Source organism: Choloepus didactylus, chromosome 6, assembly GCF_015220235.1.
Source record: "Choloepus didactylus isolate mChoDid1 chromosome 6, mChoDid1.pri, whole genome shotgun sequence".
NCBI classification, from domain to species: domain Eukaryota; kingdom Metazoa; phylum Chordata; class Mammalia; order Pilosa; family Megalonychidae; genus Choloepus; species Choloepus didactylus.
The window spans coordinates 35,988,298-36,016,011 of record NC_051312.1 but is presented as its reverse complement, the minus strand read 5'-3'; the positions used below and the strand labels follow the sequence as shown (position 1 = coordinate 36,016,011).

At 38.4% G+C, this 27,714-nt stretch overlaps 1 protein-coding gene and 1 long non-coding RNA gene across 3 annotated transcripts in view; both read left to right on the top strand.

Annotated features, from left to right (window-relative positions):
* Positions 1–210: 210 nt before the first annotated feature.
* The window catches only part of HSD17B12 (hydroxysteroid 17-beta dehydrogenase 12), a 169,942-nt gene continuing 142,438 nt past the window's right edge, over positions 211–27,714 (top strand). Inside the window, exon 1 of one of the 2 annotated variants that reach the window (XM_037838722.1) lies at positions 211–481. In XM_037838722.1, coding sequence (XP_037694650.1) covers positions 322–481 — 160 coding nt within the window. In that variant the 5' untranslated portion in view covers positions 211–321. The remainder of the gene's footprint in view (positions 482–27,714) is intronic. The other variant, XM_037838721.1, reaches the window with a different exon arrangement.
* Positions 2,420–3,498, top strand: LOC119536101. Its single transcript, XR_005217352.1, has 2 exons — positions 2,420–2,862; positions 3,339–3,498. It is a non-coding gene; the product is annotated as an uncharacterized LOC119536101 (long non-coding RNA).

The window sequence follows — 27,714 nt, the reverse complement described above, 5'->3', positions numbered from 1 at the left end:
GTGTGTGTGTGTGAATCAACCAATGGCTGAGTGTGTGTGTGAGTGTGTGTGTGTGTGTCCGGGAATCAACCAATGGGTGTGTGTGTGTGTGTGTGTGTGTGTGTGTGTGTGTCCGGGAGTCAACCAATGGCTGACACGTTACCCGCAGAGGGAAGGCAGGCTCACCAATGGCGGCACTCATATCACGCCGTGGGCGGGGTTTGAGCCAAAATCCCTACTGGAGCTGCGCACTTATTAGCGTGGGCCTTTGCGTCACAGCCGGCGTCTCCTGCAGGCTTCATTCATCTTTCGTTCCTCAGGTAGTGAGGCCTAGTCGAAAGCATGGAGAGCGCAGTCCCAGCCGCCGGCTTCCTGTACTGGGTGGGCGCGGGAACCGTGGCCTACGTGGCCCTGCGCATCTCATACTCGCTCTTCACGGCCCTTAGGGTCTGGGGGCTGGGTAACAAGGAGGGGGTCGGACCAAGTCTCGGGGAATGGGCAGGTGAGTCAGATCCAGTGCGCCCCTTCCTCCTGCCTCCGCCCGCGCCGATCCCGGTGGGCCCTGCGCTTGGCCTGTTCAGTTTCCCTTTCCTCCTTCCTGAGGCTCCTGCGTCCCGTCCTGGCTCCTTGAGTCACATTATTCTGGCTTGCTTAGACTTGTAGAGTTTGTGTTTTTAAATGCTGAAGAGGCAAACGTTGCTGGCTCTACTCAGGGAATCTTAGTGTCACTTGGTTGGAAGGAATCTATGTTAATTCTCTGGGGCTTGTACCTTTTAAGGCATTCCGCATTCATGGCCCGGAGTCGGTCGTCTTGCTGCTTCCTCTCTCACCCTCTATCCAACTTAGTTCGCCCCTTGTGAGCGTACTTACTATAAAGTTTCTCGCTTACCTCGGAAGAGTGCCCTGTGCCAAGGATGCAAAGCATTCTGTTGACTTTTGGGGGATGAGAATGGGGTGTATGGACACTGAATTTCAGAAGTCTTTTGCTTTTTGGAACCTTACCTTTCCAGTTGCTTAGATTCGGCTTATTTCATAAGACTTACAAAAAAAATAAAAAAATTCAATCCTCGCTAAACTATTCTGGAGTCATAATGTTGGTAGCAAGAATTAACGCTTCTGTAAAACGGTAATCCTGCGTGTTGAAATCAGAAACTAAAATGATAACCTTGTATGTTGAAATCAGAAATACTTTCGTAGAACATTTGTAGGAGAGAAAGCAAATGGATCTTGTTCCATCTAGCCGGAGATTTAAACATAGAGGCAAAGGTCAGATTGCAGAACTTGGAAAACTTACCTGCGGAAAAGTTTTGCACTGGCTGTTTTTCTTTTTGTGTCTTTACTTTGTTACTCTTCTCTCTCTCTCTCTTTTTTAACCGAATGATTGCTTATTTTATGTTTGTGGTCGTTCTCTGATGTAATTATTCATCTTGACGTTTTATAATTCAAGTATTCACTTCACCAAGCATTTTATTGAATTTTGGAGTGGTTGGGGTTGCTTTCAAACTAGGCTCAAGTAAAATACAAAAATAACGTTACTGGGCATTCTTTACTTTGTTCATTCAGAAATATTTGAAAAACTAAGTAGGAAAAACATAGTAAGTTAACATTTCAAGGCAGCAGCCTAAATAGAGAAAATACCTCAAGTAAGAATCGATATGTATGTGAGAGCTCTGTCCCTGATGTGAGGCAGTTATTATCATTATAACACTTCTTTTTCACTTTCTTTTGATATTCATAAAAGGAACTTGATATAATAGAAATGCTTTTCCCAAATTCTTGATTGTCAGTTTCAGAAAACTTGTTTGTGGAGTTTTGCAATAGTTAGAAAAGACAGTGATGTCTTAGGGAATCAATATTAAGATGAAATTTTGTAATTTGCAAACAGACTCTACTGCTGTTTTAGATTTCCTTGGCTACTTAAGCAAGTATCATGCAATCGATGAGCTTAAACAATGGGAATTTCTTAGCTCATGGTTTTGAAATTGGGAAAAAAATCAAATCAAGTTATCATCAAGGCAATGCTTTATTCCCGAAGACTGGCATTTAGGGGCTGGCTGCTGGTGATCCTTGGTCCTTGGCTCCACTGTCACATGGTGGCCCTTCTCCCAGCCTCTCTCTTCTCTTCTGGTTAGGTTGACTTTCAGTTTCTTGCTGTCTATGGCTTTTTCATTGAGTTTCATTCTGCTTATAAAGGACTCCAGTAATAGGATGACCCGATCCTGCTTGGGTTGGGTCACACCCTAACTGAAGTAACCTCATCAAAAGGTCCAGCTTTGCAATAGGTACACACCCACAGAAATGGATTAAGTTTAAGAACATGTTTTTTCTGGGGTATATACAGCTCCAAACCACCACAAGTGTTAATAACTCAAGTTAAAAAAAAAATCTAAAATTGACCATAATGGCTTATAACACAAACAGTAAGTCTAATCATCTGTATGTGAGTCTAGTAAAAGTCAAGTGATGTGATGTTGTCCTTTCATAATTAAGTTTGGATTGGAAAGATCTGGTCCCAGAGAAGTGATATTTGATAAATTAAGGAAAGTGTTTATATAATATTTAAAAATAAATTAGAACATTGGAATAAAAAAGGATAATAGTATTTATAATTAAGTTGAAATATTGTTTATTTAGTTTATACTGGTTTTTGAAAAAATCCGTTTTTAAAGTGCAAAAACAGAAATGAGTAGTTGTTTGTTAACATTATTTACTGATGGTGGCCTGAGTCTGAAAAAATATTTTATCTCTCCAAACTCAGGGAATCTTTGAAAAACAAAGATGATTAAGAGAGGCTTATCTTAAACAGGGTGAGCTGAAATAATCTGAAAAACAAACTAGCAGAGATAATACTTGAATAATGAGTGCTGATGTGGTTAAAAATAGGTAGGTAATTTGTTCAACCAAAGTTATGATCTTAGTGTTAATTTTTCTATATAAATAGTACTAAGTTTTATCTCCCTACAAAATTGCTCTCAATCTTTTTTTAAGTTACAAAGGGTTAAGCTGCTAAAGCAAAGTGAAAAATAGAGTTGAAAGGGATACATGTGCTTCTTAATATTAGCCAACCAGAATCCCTTTTTAAAACCTAAAATCAACTTGTGATAAATGTATTTGTTTTAACTACATGATAACATTTCTAAGAACATGTCAGACCTTTTACTTTTCTTCAGACAGTTTTAGAAAGTGATTCATCATGTGCCACTTTGGTTCTGAGGGACTTAACTAGAAAGCTAAGAAAGGAATCATTCAATTACTGTTGTTTTTGTTAATTTCTGAAAATCATAAAACATTCAATAATCTGGAATTGTTAGTAAACATAATAAAGTAGTAAATCACACCATATTTTGTTCTTTTTGCAGGCAGGAATATAAATAAGGATATCCTTACACAACTCTTTATAGCTACTGTGACAGAAATAGAAAAGGAATGGACAACACATTTTGCAAAGTTATCTTCATCTAAACGACTGTTTATTCCTGTGAACCCTGTTGAATAATACTAGTAGGAGGCTGTATTAGAGAGACATTGCTTTCTTTATAGTATTAATGTTAACATCTTCCTCCATAACCAATTAAACATAATTGTGTTGAGTTGATAGCATATTTTTCATCCTTTCTTATTCTTAAGTCTCTGTGTGTTAATATGTGTAATTTTTTCTGCTCAGATTTTAGGATCTGAGAGGCAGACACTGTGGCTCATTTTTTTTTTTTTAATCAATTTTATTGAAATATATTCAGAAACCATACAGTCACCCACAGTATACAATCAGTTGTTCACAGTGCCATTACATAGTTGTGCATTCATCACCAAAATCAATTTTTGAACATTTTCATTATCACACAAAAAAGAATAAGAATAAAAAAAGTAAAAAAGAACACCCGAAACATTCCATAACCCCCATCCCTCCCTATTATTCATTTACTTTTTGTCCCCATTTTTCTGCTTATCTGTCCATACACTGGATAAAGGGAGTGGGAGCCACAGTTTTCACAATCACATGGTTGCATAGTGTAAGCTATATAGTTATACAGTTGTCTTTAAGAATAAAGGCTGCTGGGTTGCAGTTCAACAGTTTCAGGTATTTCCTTCTAGCTATTCCAATACACTAAAAGCTAAAAAGGGATATCTATATAATGTATAAGAATAACTACCAGAATGACCTCGCTATTTGAGATCTCTCAGCCACTGAAATTTTATTTTGTTTCATTTCTCTTCCCCCTTTTGGTCCAAGAAGGCTTTCTTAATCCCACTATGCCAGGGCCAAACTCATCCCCAGGAGTCACGTTCCACGTTGCCGGGAAGATTTACACCGCTGGGAGTCATGTCCCATGTAGGGGAGAGGGCAGTGAGTTTACCTGCCGAGTTGGCTTAGAGAGAGAGGCCACATTGAACAACAAAAGAGGTTTTCTGGGGGTGACTTTAGGCACAATTTTAAGTAGGCTTATCCTCTCCTTTATAGTAACAAACTTCTTAAGGGCAAGTCCCAATATCGAGGGCTCAGCCTTCTAAATTGGCAGCCCCCAGTGCTTGTGAGAATATCATTAATTCTCCAGGTAGGAAAATTTAATATTTCCACGTTTTCTCCTAGACTGTCGAGGGGGCTTTGCAAATACATTTTTATCCTCTGCCCATGTTACTTTGGGATGTATTGGGGCTTCACACTAACCTGTACAAACCAACCAGATTTCACTCTCTACTCAGTGTTCCATGTAATTATGTTGTATGAATAAACTGACTATATAAGTTAAATTATATAGTATGCTACAAAAAGTATAGATTTTGACCAATAAACATCTCTTCCCTTGTCTCACACAGAAGTTGAAGTTTTAAAACACTGTCACTATCATCCTTTACTCTTCAGTCTGATTTACCTTACTCCTAGTTGGATTTCCATTTCTGCCACAAAGAAGAAGGAAGACGTGAAAAAAGGAAAAGAAAGAAAAAAAATGACAACTCAAAAGCAACAAAAGAAAAAATAAAATTAAAATAAAATATGATAAAAAAGACACCACCACCAACACCAAAAATCCCATAACCTTCCCGTATATCCCCCTCTTACAGACATTTGCTTTGGTATATTGCCTTGTTACAATTAATGGAAGGAAATTACAGCTGTACTGTTAAACTATAGACTGTAGTTTGCATTGACTGTATTTTTCCCCCACTACCACCTCATTTTTAATACCTTGCAATGTTGACATTAATTTGTTCTCCCTCATGTAAAAACATTCTTATATTTATAGATTTAAACACAATCATTGACCACTGTAGGTTTCACTAAGTTATACAGTCCCAGTCTTTATCTTCTGTGTTTCCTTCTGGTGTCCTACATGTCCCTACCTTTCTCTTTCAACCATACTCACAGTCATTTTTTGTTCAGTTGACTCTATTAGTATTGTGTTACCATTCACCCAATATTGTGCTATCCATTTCTTGATCTATACAAACAATCCTTTTGAGCATTCTGTACTCCTTCAGCATCAAATGCCTGAGCTTTACCTTCTTTCTATCTCCTGGTGTCTTCATTTCTACACTCTTCTACAAACCTCTCTCTCCTGTCTTTTCCTATCTGTGTGTAGTACTTCCTTTAGTATTTCTTGTAGAGGAGGTCTCCTGTTCACGAGCTCTTTCGGTATCTCTTTATCTGTAAATATTTTAAATTCTCCCTTATTTATTTATTTTTTGAAATAAATTTAAACTTACAGGACAGTTGCAAAAATAATACAAACCCCATACACAGAACTCCAGCCTAGCCCAACCCCCCTCCACTGATACCCAGATCTACCAATTTTAATATTTTGTCACTTTACCATTTCTTTCTTTCCCTCCCTCCTTCCCTCCCTCCCTCCCTATCTATCACCCATCTTCTATTGCTCTGTCTTCTGAACATATGAGAGCAAGTTGCACACATCCTTGGACAAATAATATAATTCACATATACATGTCCTTTGAACAAGAATATTCATTTATGTAATCACATTAAGTATAGTTAAGAAATTCAAGAAATTTAACATTCATATAAAGCTTACATTCTGTATTTCATTTTTTTATTATGTCCCAATTGTGTCCTTTTAAGCCTTTTCTCCTCTATTCTTAGATCTTATCCAGGATCATCTGTGGCATTTAATTGTCATTATCTATTTAGACTGTCTTTTTCTTCAGTTGTGGAAACATATATACAGCATAAATCTTCCCATTCCAACCCCTCCCGAGCATTCCATTTAGTGGGATTAATCACATTCACAGTGTTGCAATGCCATCACCTTCCCACCATCCATTACTAGAAATTTCCCTTTACCCCAAACAGAAACCCTACACTCATTTCTTATTAACTCCCCATTGCCCCTTCCCCCACTTCTCATAACCCATGCTCTACTTTTCATCTCTATGATCATATTCTCTGATACTTTGTGTTTACTGTGGGGCTTAAATTTAACATCCTAAATCTATAGCAATCTTGTTTTCTTTGATACCAACTTAACTTCAATTGGACACATAAACTATGTTCCTATACTTCTCCATTCCCCCACCTTTATGTAGTTCTTGTCAAAAATTACGTATTTTACATTGAGTCCAAAACCACTGATTTGTCATTATACTTCATGTATTTTAGATCCTGTAGGAAGTAAATAGTGGAGTTATGAATCAAAAATGTAGTAGTATTGGTATTTATATTTACCATGTGATCTTTACTGGAAATCTTTATTTCTTCATGTGGTTTCAGCCAATTGTTTAGTGTCCCTTCCTTTCAGCTGCACAATTCCCTTTAGCATTTCTTATAGGACCGATCTACTGGTGATGAAGTCCCCTCAGCTTTTGCTTATCCGGGAATGTTTTCATCTCCCTTCATTTTAACCTCCAGGTGTTTGTGAATTTTCTAAGTCTCTGGAGGTTATTGACTTCTAATTGTATTCCATTGTGGTCAGAGAATGTGCTTTGAATAATTTCAATTTTTTTTTTTAAATTGTTGAGGCTTGTTTTGTGTCCCAGCATGTGGTCTATTCTGGAGAAAGTTCCGTGATCACTAGAGAAGAATGTGTATTCTGGTGATTTGGATGTAATGTTCTGTATATGTCTGTTAAATCCAATTCATTTATCAGATAGTTTAGGTTATCAGTTTCCTTATTGGTCTTCTGTCTGGTTGATCTATCTATAGGAGAGGGTTGATGCGTGTTGAAGTCTACCACAATTATTGTGGAACCATCCATTGCTTCCTTTAGTTTTGCCAGTGTTTGTCTCGTGTATTTTGTGGCAACCATGATTGGGTGCGGTAAACGTTTATTGATTGTTATTTATTGTTGAAGTGTTGCTTTATTAGTATGTAGTGGCCTTGTTTGACTCTCATAACATCCTTGCATATAAGTCTATTTTTTCTGAGATTAATATTGCTACTCCTGCTTTCTTTTGGCTGTAGCTTGCATGAATATTTTTTCCATCCTTTCACTCTTCAATTTCTTTGTGTCCCGTGTCTATGATGAGTCTCTTGCATGCAACATATTGATGGTTCATATTTTTGATCCATTCTGCCAATCTACATCTTTTAATTGGGAGTTTAATCCATTTACATTCAACGTTATTACTGGTGAAGGCATTTCTTGAATCAGCCATCCTATCCTTTGGTTTATGTTTGTCAGATTATATTTTTTCCCTTTCTCTCTCATTGTCTTTAATGAACCAATATGAATCTCTTTAGTACTGAACCTTTCTCCATATCTTTCTCTCCTTTCTTTGGTTCTCTGTTGGTAGGGCTCCCTTTAGTATCTGAAGTAGGGCAGGACTTTAATTAGCAAAATCTCTCAGCATTTGTTTGTGAAAAATTAAGCTCTCCCTCAAATTTGAAGGAGAGCTTTTGCTGGCTAAAGTGTTCTTGGTTGGGAAATTTTTTCTCTCTCAGACTTTTAAATATGTCATGCCACTGCCTTCTTGCCTCCATGGTGGCCACTGAGTAGTCACTACTTAGTCTTATGTTGTTTCCTTTGTATGTGGTGAATTGCTTTTCTCTCGCTGCTTTCAGAACTGCTTCTCTCTTCAGTATTTGACAGTCTGATTAGAATATGTCTTGGAGTATGTTTATTTGGATATATTTCTATTTGGAGTTCGTTGGGCATTTATGCTTTGTGTATTTATATTATGTAGAAGGTTTGGGAAGTTTTCCCCAACAATTCTTTGAATACACTTTCTAGATGTTTACCCTTCTCTTCCCCTTCTGGGACACCAATGAGTTGTATATTTGGACGTTTTATTTTATCTATCATATCCCCGAGGTCCATTTCTATTTTTTTAAATTTTTTCCCCATTCTTTCTTTTGTTCTTTCATTTCCATTCTGTGGTCCTTGAGGTCTCTGATTCATGTTCAGCTTCCTCTAGTCTTGTACTATAAGTATCCAGAATCTTTTTAATTTGGTCAAGCGTTTCTTTTTATTTCCATAAGATCATCTATTTTTTATTTACTCTTGCAATTTCTTCTTTATGCTCTTCTAGGGTCTTCTTGATGTCCTTTATATCCTGTGCCATGCTCTTCTTCATGTCCTTTATATCCTGTGCATGCTCTCATTGTTTGCCTTTAGTTTGTTGATTAATTGCTCCAAGTACTGTGTTCCCTCTCATCTTTTGATTTGGGTGTTTGGGTTTGGGTTATTCATATCGTCTGTTTTTTTATATGCTTTAAAATTTTTCTGTAGTTTTTGGGCTCTTGCATTTTGCTTTACTTGATAGGGTTCTTTAGGATATGTAGAATTATTGAAAGGACTAATCTCTAATTGTCAGATCTACAGCTTGGTGGCGTTACACTTTAACTAAACCAGCAGATGGCGTCCGCAAGTCACCTATTCCCCCTCAAGTCAGTTCTCCTGAACTTTTGTCTTTGTGGTGTGTGGGGGTCTGATTCTTGTGGGGTATAATTGGTGCCCCAAGTTTGGGTGTGTTGTTGATGATGTCCGCCCTGAATGTGGGGCATGTGTCTGAGCAGTTAGGGAGGGAGGGCAGCTTTGCTAATCAGATCTCCCAGGTGTTCCTGGAGATTTAAGGCTGTTGCAAGAGTCTAAACCTTCATTTCAGTCTTGCTGCAGATTGTCTCTGCTGCTGATCCACAAGTCCTTGGTATTGGCATATGGACCCTGGGATTTCCAAGTGGGTCCCTCTTCCAAGCTGTGTCCTTCTAGGATCTCTGCTGAGGGAAGGTTGTGCTGCGTCACAAGTGTGTGCCATCCCTCAAGGGAAGTTTCTGGGCCGCCGGCCATGTAGGGCGTTCCCAGCCTGCTGTAAGGATGGCTAAATGGGGCATGTTAATTTCCCCCTTTTCGCACAGCTCCACCTTCCTAGCTCTGGGACAATTAGCTGTGGGTGTGCGAAAGGCTACTGTCCGTGCCCAATATTGTGGCATGTGCGTGTGTTGCTGGAAACACTTTCTGTCACCACTGGGTTTTTTTTGGCACAGCTTTGGGATGTGGCGCCCAACCCGCCGGGAAGATGGCTGCAAGGTGCGTGGTTATCTTCCCCTTTTGGCTCACCTCTGCCTTCGTCGCTCCAAGACAATTAGCAGCGGGTGTGTGAAAGGCTATCTTCCACGCCAGATAGTGAGGCGTTCAAACAGCCTGTTCCTGCCGTGCTTCACTGTGCAGTTCTTGCTGCCGTATCTGCAGCCATTTTTGGTTTTTTAAAAAGAGCTAGTCCGCCTCCAAATGCCAACCCACGGTTTCCCCACACCACAGTGTGGCCTGCTGGATATCAGCAGCTTACTCATTCATTCAGATGCAGGTACTCCGGTTTCACCAAGTGCACTGTCCCTGTGGATTTAGCAGACCTTGTCCAGCTGTTGCATCGCTGGAATTGGTATTCTGGGTCGCTTTCTGGCTTTTACCTAGTATTTTTCACAGAGGTATTTTTTTGCCCTGTCTCTCCTAGTCGCCATCTTAGGTTCTCCCTTATTTTTGAAGGACAGTTTTGCCTAATATAGGATTCTTGGTTGGCAGTTTTTTTCTTTTAGTATCTTAAGAATATCCATACCACTGCCTTCTTGCCTCCATGGTTTCTACTGAGAAATCCGCACTTAGTCTCATTGAGTTTCGCTTGTATGTGATGGATTGCTTTCTCCTGCTACTTTCAGAATTCTCTCTGTCTTTGACATTTGACATTCTGACTAAGTGCCTTGGGGTAGGTCTATCTGGATCAATTCTGTTTGAGGTACGCTGCATTTCTTGGACCTGTACTTTTAGTCTTTCGTAAGAGTTAGGAAATTTTCATTGATTATTTCCTTCTATTATTCTTTCTGCCCCCTTTCCCTTCTCTTCTCCTCGAGGACAATGTAAACATGTATATTTGTGCACTTCATGTTGTCATTCAGGTCCCGGAGCCCCTGCTCAGATTTTTCCATTTTTTTCCCTATCTCTTTTGGGTGTAGGATTTCAGATGTTCTGTCCTCTAGTTCAGTAATCTTTTCTTCTGCCTCTCCAAGTCTGCTGTTGTATGTCTTCATTGTGTTTTCCATCTCTTCTATTGTGCCTGTCATTCCCATAAGTTCTGCCATTTGTTTTTTCAAGCTTTTCAAATCTTCCTTCCTGTTTGTCACATTTTCTTTCAACTCATGATTTAATTTAGAAAATTTGTTTGAACATCTTTAATTGGTTGTTTCAACTCTTGAATCTCAGTTGAGGTGTTAGTTTGTTTCTTTAACTGGGCCATATCTTTGAGTTTCCTGGTGTGGCTTGTGATTTTTTGCTGTCTAGGCATCTGATTTTCTGATTAGTTTATTCTGGAGGTTGTTTTCTCTCTATTGCCTTGGGTTTTCTTGTTGGTTTTCTTTTGATCTCTATATTTCTTGTTTCTCTGCTGGCTGGTTGTCAGATTGGCTCTTCCTGCAGTATTCCCCCCAAACCAGGCAGCCACTGTGGGATGGTAGCTAGGCACTGGGCACCCCAGCAAGTTCACTGTGTGTGGTAATACAGATCTGATGGCTTCCAGTGGTGCTCTGTTTTCCACTGGTCAGGAAGACCTGGGTTTGTTTTAAAGCTCTGCTTTGGCAGTTGGGTTTTCTGTATTTCTCAGCCAAAACTGGGCTGGGTTGCTGTGCAGGGCATGTAGACCAGTTCCTGTCGTCCTCATTGAAGGTCTGAACCATCTTTTTAAAAGGGCTTCTATTCCCTTGCACTTTCCAGACTGTCCGACAGATGGCGCTGTTTGGTAATGTAAACATCCCCAGAGCCTGCTTTGCCTTTGAGCACAGGCTGCGTCTACACAGGTGAGGTGAAACTGTGGGATTCTTATGCTCTCAGTTTGCCGGCGCCAAAATCTGGCTTGATGTGGGGGCTACATCTGTGGCAGAGGATTCCCTCACTTACCCAATATTCCAGCTGTCCCCAAGACAAGGAAACAATAGCTGGCTGCTGAGTCCCTCAAGGCAGGGGGAAGGGTTTTCAGACCCAGGGTTGGAAATGCAGTCTCTGTCCACGTTTTCTCCATCTCTTTGTCCCTCACTGCCCTGGGCCTTGAATTGTCCTCTCCTGTCTGCCAGATCTTCAAATAGTGGGGGTATGTCTCACTATATGAGAGATTTTAAAATCCATGTCCCTGGTGGGAGGGGTCCCGTCTGCTGATTCTTGCCTTTCCCACACTGAGGCTGAGTGAGAAGGGGGAAGAGCAGCTGGTCTGAAATGGAAGATTCCTACCTAATATTTCTTCTGTTTCTTCAATTCGGCATCTCAGGGTCCTTCCCCAGTCAATATCCTCCTCCAGAGTTTCAAACAATTCAGAATTGTTCTTTTTTTCATTGAATCTCTGGAGAGTAGTTTTCAGTAGCTGTTTACATCGCCATGTTGATGACTTCTCCGTGTGGCTTGTTTTTAATTTTTTCCTGCAGAAACTGGCACATTGTAGAGATATAAGCTCTACTGAACTTAAAAACAAATCTTGGAAAAAACCTGAAATACAAGTGTGCTTCACAATTGGTAAAAATATTCAAGGTTACAGGTTCCTAAATTTAGTTAGGTTTGTAAATGCCATCTATTACTTGGCCCTTACCTTATCTTACCTTATCTTATCTTATCTTACCTTATCTTATCTTATCTTACCTTACCTTACCTTATCTTATCTTACCTTGCCTTACCTTATCTCCTAATCAAGAGCTTGGTCATTTCTTTTCCCTAGTGTTGTCTAGTAATGTTCTGTTCTCCTGTGAATCCTGCTGGTTATTACTAGGCCCTTGCAGGTAGATTTAGCCAGTCTAGTAGCTAAGACTTCTTTGGAGATGGCAGTTTATTTGCCTGTTAGTGTAATATGCTGTTTGTGGAAAGTTCAGTTATGTGAAAGTATCAGTTCTGCAGGTAATTAAAAGGAGATTGTTAAAGATAGTTTGTACTAAAGGAAAAAATAGTCATTGATATGGGGCAGTAGTAAATGTAATCTACAGAATTTGGCTTGAGCATAGGGAAGTTTTATAATTATTTGAGCAGTGTATATCACTGTAACTCATCTAAGATGACTGATAGGTTTTTTAACTGCTTTACTGAGATATAGTTCACTTACCATACAATTCGTTTAAAGTATACAATGCTTAATAACTTGTTGCTATTATTATTATTATTATTATTATTATTGTTAGACTTAGTAGCCTTATACGCAGATTACTTGAACTAATTGCCAGGATAAGACTTAGTAAGAAAAAGTTAATATCTGGCTGACCACATCTTCAGAAACTGAAATTACCATTACTACTGCAGCTGAGACTATTGAACTTCAAAACTATTTTTTGTTGTTGTTTATTTTTTATTGGTTGAATTGAGAATAATTTACTTCTTTCAGTTTCAGAAAAAAAATTGTTGAAAGATTTAGAAAATGAGATTTGTAGGTTCAGGGTGCTTGGGAAAGTGGATTTGAATAGATCAATTTTAATGCCATTCAATGCCATTTGTAAGGAAATTTAAAGAAATTTTTTTTTCTTTTTATTAATAATGGATCCTTTATTCCATTTCTCTTCTTCTGATCCTTAGCAAAAATAAAAATATTGTAGCAGTTGGCATGCATGTCTTCTGGGATAGATTGAGGTTAAGGCTGGGGAAGCAGGGTGGGGTTAAGGCTGGGCAAGTAGGGTGAGCAAAGCCTTCACTGCGTTTAGGGAAGAGTATGATACAACAGCATTCATTTGTCTGTCCTCCACCAAAAATATTGAGTGCCGACCATGGACCTTATAGTCCAGTGGGAAGGTCAAAGACTAATCAGAGGAACAAATTGTGCCGGGACAAGTGATGGGAAGATGAGGTACCTGGTTCTGTGAGAACTTCTGCGGAAAGATCAGAAGGCTTTTCTGGGGAAGAAATGTCTGAACTGAAATCTGAATATTGAGTGTGACTTAGCCAGGTGAAGAGTAGAAGGAAGAGCAGAGGGAAGAGTAGGTACCAGTTTCCTAATGCAGAAAAGAGCAGGGTCACTCATGAAAGAAGGCCTGTGTGACTGGAGCCAAGAAAGGGTGGCATGATGTGAGATTGATTGGAGAGGTGGAAGTAGCCTGCAAGCTGGACTATTTAATCTTAATCCTAAGAACAACTATTTAATCTTAATCCTAAGAACAATGGAAAGCAATTGAGGGATTTTAAGCAGAAGGGTGACATGGTCAGTTTTGTAGCTTTGAACAGTTTTTTGTTTCCCTTCTTCCCCCAACCACCCCAAAGGTGTTTTTGGCCTTCTTTGAGAAAACACTGCCCTCAGAGCAGACCAATGGAAGGTATTTGGTTAATCTTTGTTACAATTGCCTGCTTTAAAAAAGATAAAGGAAATTCATATTTTATTGTTAGGGAGGCCACTTTTGTGCATTTCCTGGTTATTGTTTTTTACAGACCATTTCTGCCTGGGGGAGAAAACCTAACAACCATGGTACTGGATGTTCTCTTCTTTTCAGGGACCAAGTGAGTGATAGATAGGGTTCTTGAATGAACCTTGAAACTGGGTCATTGTATTATCAAAGTAACTCTATAATGCCATGGTGTAATAGTTGAGAAGCCTGCCACAAATCATCAGAGGGAATGTTTTTTTTTTTTTTTAATTAAAAAAATTTAAAAAACAAATTTTTTTTTGTGTGTGTAAACAGTGTCTTGCTATATCTTGAACTGGCAATTCCAGAGAGACAATCCAGTTTCTGAAAAGTTATCTTTACCACTATTAAGTGAGGTTATTTCTATTTAAATAATCTAGTCATTGAGGAGATGGGGGAAAGGCTAGGAAAGTTAAGATTTTAAACAATGAGTACATCTCCAGAGGATTACATTGGGAAATAGTATAGCTAACAAAAAGAGATTGGCTTTGCAGTCAGTTGGGCAAGGGCAAGTTTTGCTCCTTACTAAGCTGTTTGACTTTGGGCAAAGACAGTTAACCCTTGAGCAAGTCATTTATTCAGTGAGGATGGTATTTCTGAATTATTCTGACAGTGGAAATGAGATGTAAGTGAGGTCCTAGTGTAGTCTATTTCATACCAAGATATATATATATATAATTTATTGTGGTAATATACTTAAAAATAAAAAATTTCCCATTTAAATCACTTTCATGTGTCCAGTTCAGTGATATTTACATTTTGTGCCATCATTACCACCCATTACCAAAACTTTCATCACCCCTAGCAGTCACAAACTATATATTTAAAAATATCTTTTATTTGTGCACATTACTCTTATTTGATAGAAAGGGATTGTTGAAACCAAGAAATGATTGTAGTTCACTCAGCAGACATGCTGTGAAAATCTGAATTTAATGAACCTATCACTTAGGTGATGAGTCATGCTTCTGCAGAAGAATTCCTTGCTTTGTGAAGAAGTTTACTGAGTGACTAAGATATGATGGACTTAGAATATTTTGCTATTACCTCAGGAAGAAGTTCTCATAGTATGTAATCTTTGGAGCTAGACTATCTGCATTTGAATCCCAGCTGTGACAGTAACATTCTATATCAGCTTAACCTCTGTGTAACTCAGTTTCCTCATCTGTAAAATGAGGATAATAATAGGTTTGAGCAATAAATGAGTTAAAGGGTGTGAAATACCTAGCCAGAACTTGGCACATAATAAGTGCTTTATAGATACCAGGTGCTGTTGTCGTCATTGTTATATCTGCTGTCACTTTTGTCTGTGGGGATGATTCTTTTTTCTATTTGTATCCATCTTTTCTTTCCCAAGCTTCTGTCTCAAATTTCCAATTACTTACTGCATATCCCCTCCTGGATGGGGAGTGAAGGCCTCAGTGGTAGCATGTTTAAAATTCAGTTTTTCTACTTGCCGGACCTGTTTTTGGACTTCCTCATTTCTGCTGATTATATCATCATCTTGCTAGTCATCCAGCCTCTAAATCAGGGGTGACAAGTAAAGGAAATGAGTGAAGTGGACTAGGTATAAGTGCTTCTCTAGACACTGAGCCATGTGCCATACTTGCTGCGGCCACCACTCCATCCACTTGTTGTCCCTCAGCATGTTTGGCCCAGTCTTCTCAGGTTTTAAGGTTGACGCAAACTTCTCAGATTTATTTTGTGAGCCAAATCAGTGATGTCGGTGGGCCATAAGCTGCAAGTAGCCAGTTGTCCCCTTTGCTCCAACTCTTAGAATCACTCTTTTCTTTTCTAGACAGGACATTGCCAAATCTTACTGAATCTACTGTCAGTATCTCTTCCATCCATACCTTCCTCTTAGTTCCCATCATGTGTACCCTTCATACCAAATTTTGTACATCATTGAAAGTTTCGTCTTCTGAAAAAAAACTCTAGCCAAATTGCTCCTTGTACCTTATGCAAAAACTTCAGAAGCTTCCTAATGACTGTGCAAAGCTCAAGCACCTTGACCCATTTTACCCTTAGGGCTCTTTCTCTTATCTCATGTCCTTCCTTGCTGTTTCTGCTTGTAAAGTTCTAACCAGTTTTCAGGGTCCAGATAGTTTTTCAGTTGCTGCCAAGTTGGAAGCAATTATGCCCTCTGGAACTTTGATAAAACTTCTTTTCTTCTTTCCTTTGGGGCTTTTCCACATTTTACCTTATTAACTGTGTGTGTGTGTGTGTGTGTGTGCACAGGTGTGCATGTGTTTGCCTCCTTTTTTCTAGAATATAAGCTCTTTGAAAGTGCACAATATATATTATTCAGTAAATGATTTTTTTTTTCTTAAGGTTCCAGTGTATTTTAATTGGGAGTGGGTTTTTTTTTTTTTTTTATTTTGCAAAATGTCCTTTTCCTTCTTCGTTTTAAGACTTCAAATGACACATATCTAAAAAGCTAGACTGTAATTGAATAAAGGCTGCTTAGACAAAGACTTGTTACAGTTACTATATTAGGGCCATAGTAGTAGTTTTGAAAGTATGTAATGCAATGAAATAAAAAAGATGTCCTTGAGTAGCAAAGATTATCAAGCTAACCTGTCTTCATCTTTGGCTGTAGGGAATCGTCATAGAGAAATAACCATTCTGCCATATTTTATCAAAAGTTAAATGTTAATAGAATTTTGGCTCTATGTTTATTATTCATTGCCAAATCTCCTTTGCAAAATTCTTGCAAATCGATTTTCCTTTAGTAAGACTTTTCCAATTAAAGTTTCAGTAAACCTTGATAATTTGACTAATTAGTAAGTTTGAGATGAATTAATGAAAAATTAAAATCTAGTATCAGTTGAATAAAATGTGGTTTTGTTATTTTGAAGTCCTGATAAAATAAACCCAAGTCTTGTAAGGATCTTCAGACTTTTTGAATTGGAGACCCTGAATGAAGTCCCTGGAAAATCTCTTTTGCAGTAAAGGCACTGAATGCTAAATGTGTATAGTCAATTACTGCCATAAAGTTAACTACAGAGCATTGAGTACATAGTTTGCTTCGTGGAAAGAAAGAATACTACAGTTGATTGACCGTCTTTACAAATGTTTAGTCAGCCATTTTGTGAGAGCCTTGAGAAAATGGAAAAATCATCAGGAAGCAGAAGACAAAATAATGCTAGGATAACAAAGCTGGAAGAGATGTTAGCCACTTCTTCAGTTGAACTAGGGAAATATGTAATGACTTGCTCGAGATCGTGCACCCAGTTTGAGAATAGCCAGGCAAGACAGGACAGTGGCAAAGGGCAGAAAATGGTGGCTGCCTCTGTGGTACAGTTATTAAAAGCAGTGGTAGGAGTGAGATGTAACAGACTCTGACAACACAGTAGAAGAGACTTGCCAGGGGTGAATTATGAGAGGAAAGCAGGTGAGGAGCAGAGGTGTTCAATAGTGGGGTTGCTGGTAGCCCTGGACTTCATCACACATTCCTGATAGTGAAGAACATAGACTAGTATGGGCAACTGGTATACAACTGGTATATACAGTTGGCATAGGCAAAACCAGCCCTCTCTGTATAAGACCCTGAACTCGTGAAGAAATGACATGCTTCTCGGTAACCCCTGAGGGCACACTTATGCCATGCTCTTGGTGCACCGTACCTGGGCATTAAGACTGAGGGAAATTTTTATTGTATATAGTTGCACAAGCTAAGTTGCTTGTCTATAATTTCAGCTGTGCCTGTACCCCCAAACTACTGATTATGTTGATGGCACTGAATTGCCAAGGAAATATTGTATTGTCTTAGTATATGCTTCTCAAGGTGATCAGGAAAAGGTACAATATCTTTTGGAACTTTAAATACTAGTTTTAAAGTTCCCTTAACATTCCCACTATGTAGAAAACTCATTTTCAGATTGCTTTTACTGTAATGACTGGTATTAACTGCCCCGAACCAAGCTAACTTCCAGTAGAAATATAGTCAAGCTTGCTTTAATGATAGCTGAAACTCCGGTTCTGTCACATAAACAGTGCTAATAAACATGCTCCCTTAATCTTGCACATTCAGTCTAATAATTTTGCTGGGGAGCAGGTTACTATTGCTGATCTGGTCCAATGCTTATCATTGCCGGTCATGTGAAAGGAGGTGATGGTCTCTGTACAAATAATGTGAGGAAAACAATGTTCAGACATTCTGAATTAGAGGAGGCTGAATTAATGAAATTTTACTGTAATGATGACGTTTTAATTTATAAAGTGTGTTTGCAAGTACTCTCATGATTTCCACAACACCCTATGGGGCAGGCTAGGGTTTGTTTTGTTATTTCCATGTAATATACAAGAACAGAGGGAGACGCAGTGGCTGGTGTAAGGGTTACCCAGCTAGTAAATGGCAGAAGAAATTGAATCTAGATTTTCTGACTCCAGGCTCTGTGTTCTTTCCTATTTTCTACCAAAGTTCCTGAATAAAGGTGACTTTAAGGCAATTTGGAAACTACCTGCACACAAGTTCCTAAGTTGGAAAGTTCTTCAAATGTTGTTTGAAAGTGAAAGTTCTGTTTATGCTTTGGTAATATCCAAACTCCTGTGGACCATAAAAATCATTCGTGTGTGCTTGTTAAAAATGTACATTCTAGGGTTTCATACAGACCTACTGAATCAAAACCTCCAAGATAAGAACCTGGGAAACAGTATTTTTAACAAATAAGATGGTCCTTGTAATTATGCATGTTGGGAAACTAGGCCATGGTAAAGCTAGGCCTAGAAGAAGACATTGAATGGATCCATTCAGATTTTTTAGCAGAGTGTTTATGCTCAGTACCAATGCTTGGTTTATAATAGTGTTAAAACTTCCAATGATTTCTGTACTAAATATTTACTTATAATTTTGACAGTTTAATAGGGATTCTATTCTAGGCTAGCTCTGCGTTTGTGCATTTGAAATAGATTAAAAAAAAAAAGAATACTTGGAACTTCAGTATGTTATTATGCAATGAGAGCCACAAGGAGCAAATCCAATACTTCTCAGTCTTCATCAATTGATGATTAGGGGTGAGACTAGAGGAGTAAGAAAGAATGTTTTTTGGTGAATAATAGAATATTTCATTTGCTTTTGGTTCCAGTAGGTCCACACAGGGGTAGCTGCAGATGTTGGAAACTTAATTTAAAAAGAATTGAAAGAATAGCATTTTATTCTTATTTTCTGCTTTTGTTTGTGACTTTTTAGTGGCTCCGTATCTTAGTTTATTTTTATTATGTTTAGAGAAAAGAAAGGTTTAATTCTGTTTTTTTTCTTCATGGGTGGGAATTTTTAAATAATCTTTATTGTGAAATTAATATAAATGGTACCTGCTGTTAATTCTTAAAGAGCTCAGAGACTGAAGAGGGTCTAATTAGTCTTTTTTTAAAAAGATTTATTAAGTTCTCCAAATGACAAGGTAAGAGAGAAAATGTACTTCAGTTCAACCGGAAGAAATTTAGATTTTAGTTGGCTATCTTGATGACATTTGTAGGATTATATGGTGTAATTGGATCATTCATTCATTCAGCAGATAAATATCTGTTGTGTGCTATGGTCCAGACACTGTACTTGGCATGGGAATAAGTGGTCAGCAAGACAGCCATGGCTTTTCCTCCACAAGGCTGCCTCTAGCAGGGAACACAGTGTGATAGGAACCAACATGGGAAAAGTGAGTGCTACAGGGCACTAACCTAGTTCAGGGTTAGAGATGGCTTTCTGGAGGAAGTAATAATCGAAAGTTTGGAGGAAAAGGAGTGGCAAAAAGAAGATGATGTTAATGGTAATAAGACATAATGTTTATTAAAAAGCTTATGTGCCAGGTACTTTTCTGAACACTGTACTTGGATTAACTCACTTGATGTTCATCTAACCTGGTGATGTAGGTCTATTAATATCCCCATTTTACTGAAAGAAAGCAAAGATACAGAGAGGTCAAGTAATTTGCCCAGAGTTGCACAGTTAGTAAATGGAAGAGGACCTGGGAGTTTAGCTCGGTGTGTTTCCTGGACTTCCTCTATTAACCACTATGTTAACTGCTTTGATGAGTTAGGGAGAGTCAGGTGAGGGTTTGGAGGATGCAGGAGTATCCCAAGCAGAGGGAACACCTTGAGTGAAAACCTTGAGGTAAGTGAGAACATTTTAGGAACTTTTCATAAAAGAATATCAGGACAGCTGGGGCTGGAAGTCTTTGTGGGAGAGAAACAGAGGTGACTTGAGAAATGCAGGCAAGGGGCCAGGCTAAAGGACCTTGAGGCCATGGTAAGGGGTTTGTTTATCCTAAGAGCAGTGGGAAGTCGTTGAAAGGTTTTAAGCAGCAGAGTGTCATGATCAAATTTATATTTTGGAAAGTTCACTCTGGCATTTTGGAGAATGAATGTGGAAGGAGCAAACAGGAGGTAGGAGACCAGTAGGAGACCGGTGATGGTGGTAAGCCAGGCACTGGGTGATGGTGGCTTGGATTAAGGTAGTGGGGACAGGACTGAGAGAGGGAGTTAGAATGATACAGAAGGTGGAAGCCATGGGTCTTTGTCATAAATTGGTCATGGGGGTAAAGTCAGTAAGGACTAAGGTGTCTGGGCTCTGGGGTAATCACTGAAGTTGGAAATACAAAGAGAAGAAGGGTATTGGGGAGGGAAATAATGAGCTTGATTTCTGATAGGTTTGTGTGGAAGTCAGGTAATCTCACCATCGGTTAGCACCAGGCTGAGCTTCCTCCTTAGTTTTAGCGATCATTTATGGTTGTCCTAAGTTGTTATGCTATATTTTATAGTCTATAGAAGAGTTTGGAGACTCAGCATATAATATCTTGGGAAAGGGAGAACATTGTTTTTGGTTTGAGTGTGTCCCATGTAGCACTTTGGGCTTTATTTGGGTAAATCAGTTTGATATTTCCTTTTCATACGGAGAAGCGGGAAGTACAGTGGAAAGTGGACTGGATAATCAGAAGACCTGGGTTCTTATCCCACCTTCTCACCTTTGATACTTATTACCTACGGAGTCTTCAGCTATCCATTCTGTTTTTCCCTCTTGTCACATGTGTCTAAAAATGCCCTCTTTGTCTTTCTGTAGAGATAAGAGTCTATGAGATCATCTTTGGAAGCACTGTCTAGGGTACAAAGCATTACGCATGTATAAGGCATTGGACCTTTCTTCCACCTTCTGTTTTCAATTAAAAACCTAGAAATAGAATTGCTCCATTAGTTGATCAAATTGTTTGTGTGAGATTCTGATTGTTTCAGAGGTTTATTTTAGGATCTGTTGCAACTTTGTCGTGATCAACACCTGAGTCTTTTTTGATGTGATTATCTAATATATGTCAATTTTAAAATGCATCTAAAACAGTGTTTTTTTTTTTTTTTTACAACTTTGTTAATGTAAACTGAGTTTCTGAATTAAAAGTTAAACTATTTTAACTACTAACTGGGTTGCTTCTAAAGAAATGCTTTTTAAAACATATACAAAAACTATGGTTGGGTATAATGGATTAAGAATATAGTTAAATTATTGCTAATGAAGTGTCATTTCAATTGTGATATAATTGGAAGACTTTTAGAGCTTGACATAACTGTTTGAAGTCCTATTATTGTATTATAAGTTTTATTATAAGCAATGATTATAAGTTCCTGTCATTTCCCACTTAATATCCCTATTATTCCTGTCTTAGGCTAAAAGATATTTAGAAAATTCTTTTTCTTCAGTTAAAGAGTTTCTGTTGTTCCCATTTTTATTTAGATATCTGTAGCAAAAGTATCATCTTTGAAATGAGAAAATATTTTCCAGAATGTATTTTGAATGGAGACTTTAAAAACATACTAAAGGTTAGAATGACATATAAACATCAAAATCTTCTAAAAATATTTGCTTCACAATATATTACTTCTTTGAAAATCATGAATTACATTTTTCCCCAATTTATTTGTTAATTGCAAATGGAAATATTTACTTTTCTCTTCTTTTGCATGGGTTTCCCTAGAAGCAGATGCTAAGACAGGGTTTCAGGTACAAGCAGTTTTATTTGGAAGGTGATCTGAGGAAACAACTGTAGGGGAGTGTGGGCTTGAGACAGGGAAGGGATGGCAGCTAATAAAGGGGTCATTACTAGCAAATTACCACTGTGGGCAACTGGGGCTTAATCCTGCTGTGGAACCCTGGGAGCTAATGCGGAACACACATCTCTGAGGGGCCAGGGAGCTGGGGTATTTATACACCAACTGCCATTTGCCACAGGTTGAGGGCCCATGGGGTGTGGGAGATAGGGGAAGATACTAATTCTCTAGCACTTCTGGGCCTTTGTGTTCTTGGGTGTTGCTGGCTTCAGCTACCAGAGAATGCCCCTGGGCAAAGAAGATACATTTAGAATATGCTCTCCAATGGTAGCCAGAGGAGATATGGTCTGGCCACTACCAGCTTAGCTGAAACTTCCATCACAAAATTTGCACTTGGTGTCATTTTTCTTTACACAAAACCACAAAGTAAACTCAAAGGACCAAGAAGGAGTTAATTCCTGGAGTTAGTAAAAGAAATATTTACAGCAGATTTGAGGCCTGTGGCCTGAGGCCACTGTGGGTGGGGTTCTGCCACCTCTCAGAGTAGTTGATGTGTTGACTGGTTGTAAGTATTTTAACATTTTCTGTAAATCAGGTAATCCCTGACTATGTGTAAATATTGAAAGGACCTTATAGGTTTGTGATTGTGTTTAAGTATGAATTAATCTCTTCCTCTTTATAGTTTAATTCTGATCCACCGAATGGGAGATGACTTCCACGTGTTTAGTACAGAGTGAGTATAACACTTGGGGAAGTTGTGGTAGGTACACTTGGTTGCTTGTTGAGAGAAACCCAATTTTGTGTAGGTATTGGATAAAGATATACTTCAGTGAAGGTGGGGGTAGGCTTCTCAGCCCAGGGGCCAAATCTTGACTAGCTTAAGCTTGTCTTGGTGATCCCTTTCTTGCTAGTGGTTGGTTAGGAAAGGGCATATTCACAGCTCTGGCCAATGAGATGTGAGGGGATCTGCTAGAGCAAGGGTTTCTGAAAAGGCTTCCCTCATCCTTAAAAAGGGGCAGAAGTCAGAGTGTTGTTATGTGAGGATATGATGGCTGCAATCATCCTTGGGACCAGAGAGAACAAACTGTGGAAAATGAGCACACTGTGGATTGTGGAGCAGATAAATGGACCACCCCTGGACCTTGATGCTGTTACTGATCTGCTCAATTAACCTACCTCCATACGCTTGTTATTTTGAGATTATAAATCCCATTTTTTTTAACAGCTGTTTCTGTTACTTGCATCTGAAAGCATACTGAATTGTAGATTTAGTACAAAAAAAGGATTTTTCTTATTTTGAATAAAATTTTATAATTGATTTAAAGTCCAGTAGATGATGAGTGAATTTATTGCTCTCCATTTGACTGTTGAAATGGAGGAGAAGATGCAGGCTTTGAAGTGGGATATGAGTTTCATTAAATAAATTGTTTCATTCCTAATTATGCTGGTCATTGAGTTCTTTGAGTTCTTATCCATATTAAGCCCACTGAATTATTTTGTACCCAGGTTTACAGTATATAAAGCCAAAGAGTATGAGTGTGTCAGAGTTATCTCATAGCCACTATTCTTTTAGAATTGTTACCAAAAGATTCAGGAATATTGTGTTTTCAATTAATTTGAAGTTTTTGGTTATCTGGGGACCCTGACCCAATGTAGCTCAATTGAATTAGAAAAGGATCAGTACTAGAAAAAGTATCAGTATGAAGAAGTGAAGGCAGGATGTGTGTGTGTGCATGTGTTACTGTCTTTACCACATATTTCTCTCTAAATAGGTTCCAAAGCCAGTAAGAAGTCAAAAGTGTCCATTTTCCTGGTGGTATATTTGTAGCATTGCTGTTTCTCCAGGTTAATATATTATTAAGTATAAATTTATGAAGTCTGTTTTAGATATTCCTGGTTTGGGTAGAACATCAAATATAAGATTAGAAATTAAGTGGTATTCAAATGCCTTTATTTTAAAAATCCATGTGGTAGGGAAATGGGCTAGTGGGATCACTGGAAAGCTGGAGCAAAGATTCATGGGGTTCAGGGAAATGGACTCTGCTTTTTATCCCACGTGGGAAAATGGCCTTGCTGATGCTGAGTTTGTGTCAAGAACAAGCAGAGTTTCATGTGTGTGTATAGATGTTGCCTTAATCAGGTAGAGACTGTTAATCTTGAACAGCAATAATGTAAGGCAAAGGTATAAAAAGACTGTAGTGCAATAAGAAATTAAGCATCTCAAGTCTGCGGAGACTTTGGCAACACCATTGCCAGAGGTCCAAGGGAAGCTGCGCCTCTGTGTATGAAACTCTCCCTTCTGATAAGAGCAATTTAGGCAAACTTTGCCCTGTGAATGTGAATGGAGGCACAGTATGTGTGTGTGTTGTGTGTGCTTTTTTCCTGTCTTCCTATTTTATAGACAAAGTACTCATTGATTTTGGAAAAGGTGACTATTCCATTTAAGGTACGGTATTTTTGTACCGTAGTACAAGAATTTGATTTTTTGATAATAGGTTAAAGGAAATACAAGAATAGGACAGCTGTTATTACCAGTTTTAATTTTGAAGTTTTTGGCCTTATTTTCTTCTGTATTTTTTATGCAACTTTCATTTCTGTCCTTAATTTGGTATCAGTGCCTCGCATCAGCCAGGGAGGTTATATTATCTATTCTTGAGCTCTCTCCATACTCCCACAATTATTCTTTCATTTAATTGACTCAACAAATATTTGATAATCTTTGGTGTACCAGACAATTTGCAATGTGCTGAGGGTATGTAAAGCAGTGAACAAAATGGGCAGTCTTTGTTCTCATGGAGCTTGCATTTTAATGGGGAAAGAGGGACAATAAGCAAACAAATATTTAGTAAGTCTGGTGGTGAGAGGGTCTAAAAAGAAAAAAACAAGATGCATGATAGAGAATAAAATGAGGAGGATAGAGAGGAAGTTTGTATCCATACTATTTTATAGGGTGGGTAGGGGAGATTTTCTTGTAAAGTGACATTTGCACTCAGACCTGAATGGAGTTTCCTAACACCACTCCAACCACACTGGTCTCCTCACTGTTTCTTGTGCATCTAGAGCACAAACTTCATGCTACGTAGCCCTCTGCCTAGGATATACTTCTTATGGATAGCCATGATTGAAATAAATAGGAAAAGGATTGGGAGTGATCAGTTATTTATTCAGACAAAAGGAATTCCTTCTTCTCTTAGAACTTCAGAGGATTCTCTGAGTCTGGCTGCCTTGAATTATGCACAGTATCCAACCTGGGACTTTTGGATTTCTTTGATGAGTCAGTTTTAAAATAACATGTGTGATTTGTTTAAATAAACATGATGTCTTTGTGACCTTTTTGAAGACTTCCTGTCCAAGTTATTTTGCTCCACTTGCTAATTTATATCTTTAAAAAAATTAACATGGAGTAACTCTAACAAAAAAACTAAGTTATAGTATTTTGTCATTTGGCCTAATAAAACATGATGCCTTGAGCAATATCCATAGAGAGTTGTCCTTTATCAACTTTTTCTCTCTTTTTTTGCCACATTAACACCAATAAAGGCTTAGAAAGCTTCCTGGTAAGTTGAAACCTAATAATAGTTTAAAGGTCATTTTTAAAACAACAAAACATTATTGTTTTGTAATCTTCTTTAAAAACTGTACATTAATTGACGACTTAGAAATGCAATATTTGTGTGTCTCTTTACTAACGTTTTTCCTAAACATACTAAAAATATTTTGTACTACACTTTTGGGATTAGGTTTAAAAAGAAAAAGCAGCTATGAATGAATTGCTGAATATCACCCCCTATAGGTTTATCTGTAAAGTGATTAAGTAAAAAATAAAAATAAGCCCTACTTTTGCTGAGCAGATGGTTTATGTCACTGTAAAAGAACTGAGTGGTTCAACACCACACTCACGTGGTGAGGTCTTATCAGGGCAGTAGTAGCCATGTGTGCTATTGTTGAAAGGATAGTTTCTATTTGCAGATAGGGGCTACTCTGAACCTAAAGTGGGTCATTTTCACTGCTATTTTTCATCTGTTTTCCACCAATTTTTATTTATTTATTTTAAAGCAAAGTAGTAACAATTTATTAGGGAACTTACGTAACTGGAGCTGGTCCTGGACAGGGCAGGATTTCAGAGTAGCACTCCGTGCTGCCCTGCAGATTACAGGGGGTTATATGGGCAAGAGCAAAGAAGGCACAGAGCCAAGGTGGAATTTGCAAGATCGTAAACATGTTTGGTCGAAGTTACTGATACGTATGGAAGTGGTTCTAGTTAAATAGCCATGGTGCTTAGGAATCTGCATGTGTATTTTGAGATCCATCAGTGGGGTTGGGTTTTATTTATTTGTTTTGTTTTGTTTTTGTTTTGTTTTGTTTTGTTTTCTCATCTAGGAATTTAAGGAATCTCTGGTTTATGGCCTCACATTCTACCCCTCAAAACCTCCACTCTTACATTCTGTACTCCTCTCTTCTGCAAATATCCCTTAGCAGTAATCAAGGGACACATGTAGAGGCAGAATCCACAACAATAGTGTAAGGTACATATTCTAATACCTATGCCTTCCAATGTCAAGAGGAAAATTAGTAAAACAGGTCCCCAGACCCCACTCTGTTAAGTTAAAAGGCAATATTGTCCACCTCTTTCACCTCATTTTAAATTTATACTTTATGGAAAGTTGTGTGTGGAGCATAATTTTTTGTCCTAGCTGTAAGTCAACTAGTGTTCATTTTTTATACTGGTTTTCGAGGAGAACAGAGATAAATGAAATTCAGAAATATTACTGAGGCATTCTTTCAAATGGCAGTTTTTAAAGTCTTTCCTCACCTGGACTTTTTTTGGAACTGTAGAACAGACCAAATTAGAGTTCACCAAATTTTCTTTTTAGGCAACTGTGCCCTCCAGTGGAGAAAACACAGGGCATTGAAATAGCCCAGGTAATAAACAGCAGAGAGGAAGAGAGGATGTAATGCATCCAGGTATGATTCAAGGTACATACCTATTTTCTACATAAAGAAAGAAGTTGTTGTCACCCCTCATAAGTAGGAATACTAAATCGTTGTCTTCATGAGTTTGTTGAAGGCCCAAAGAGGGATTGTTGGCAGTGCTATGACTTAACTGTCTTTAACAAAATATTGATGCAAGGTGTTTCGTCCCCTCTGTAGTGACATATTCAGTTTATGAAACATTAGGCAGGTCTAATAGGAGGTGAGGGTAGGAGCAATTGGATTTTTTTTTTCTCTCTAGAAGAAAAAAGATGACTTTTAAGTTTTTAAAATTTGAAGAGACAAATGAAAACCCAAAAGTAATTTAGTGGCTGTAAAGGAGAAACGTTTTGCTGCTGTTCCTGTGTAGATTCGCAGCACTACACAGTGGGTTGACCCGTGGGCTGCTGCCTTGGGCTGTGGCCTGCACGTGGGCTCTCAGTGAACACTGGGCGTCATCTGTGTGCATGAAGACTGGATGTGACCGAGCTCCGTGGGGGTACATGATCAGAACATGGGGCTGGGGACTGGAGCGAGGAGGGTTAGGGGGTGCTGAATGGTGCGGCACGTCGCCGCCCACATTGTGCCTGTGTACTCGGGCTCTGCGTCTCTGCTCCTCTAGGGAGAGAAAACTGGATCCGAAACAGTAAAGGAGATTTGTTAGTAGTTTGATGTTGGTGGAAATTTGGAGGTATGTTTTCACCGAAAAACCTAATGGGTGATATTTGAGGAACAGTAAACATGGGCTTTTTCTCGACTCTTGAAAAACCTGAGTTAGCGGTTCTTATAATGAATTGTTATTTGAAGTTTCCCACATATTCAAGAAATATAAGCTTCCTTCTTTATCTTATTTTAATGGAGTGTATATTATGTAAACCTTTTTACATTTTAGAGTGATTCTTAAAATGTAGGCATATATAAGACAGAAATAA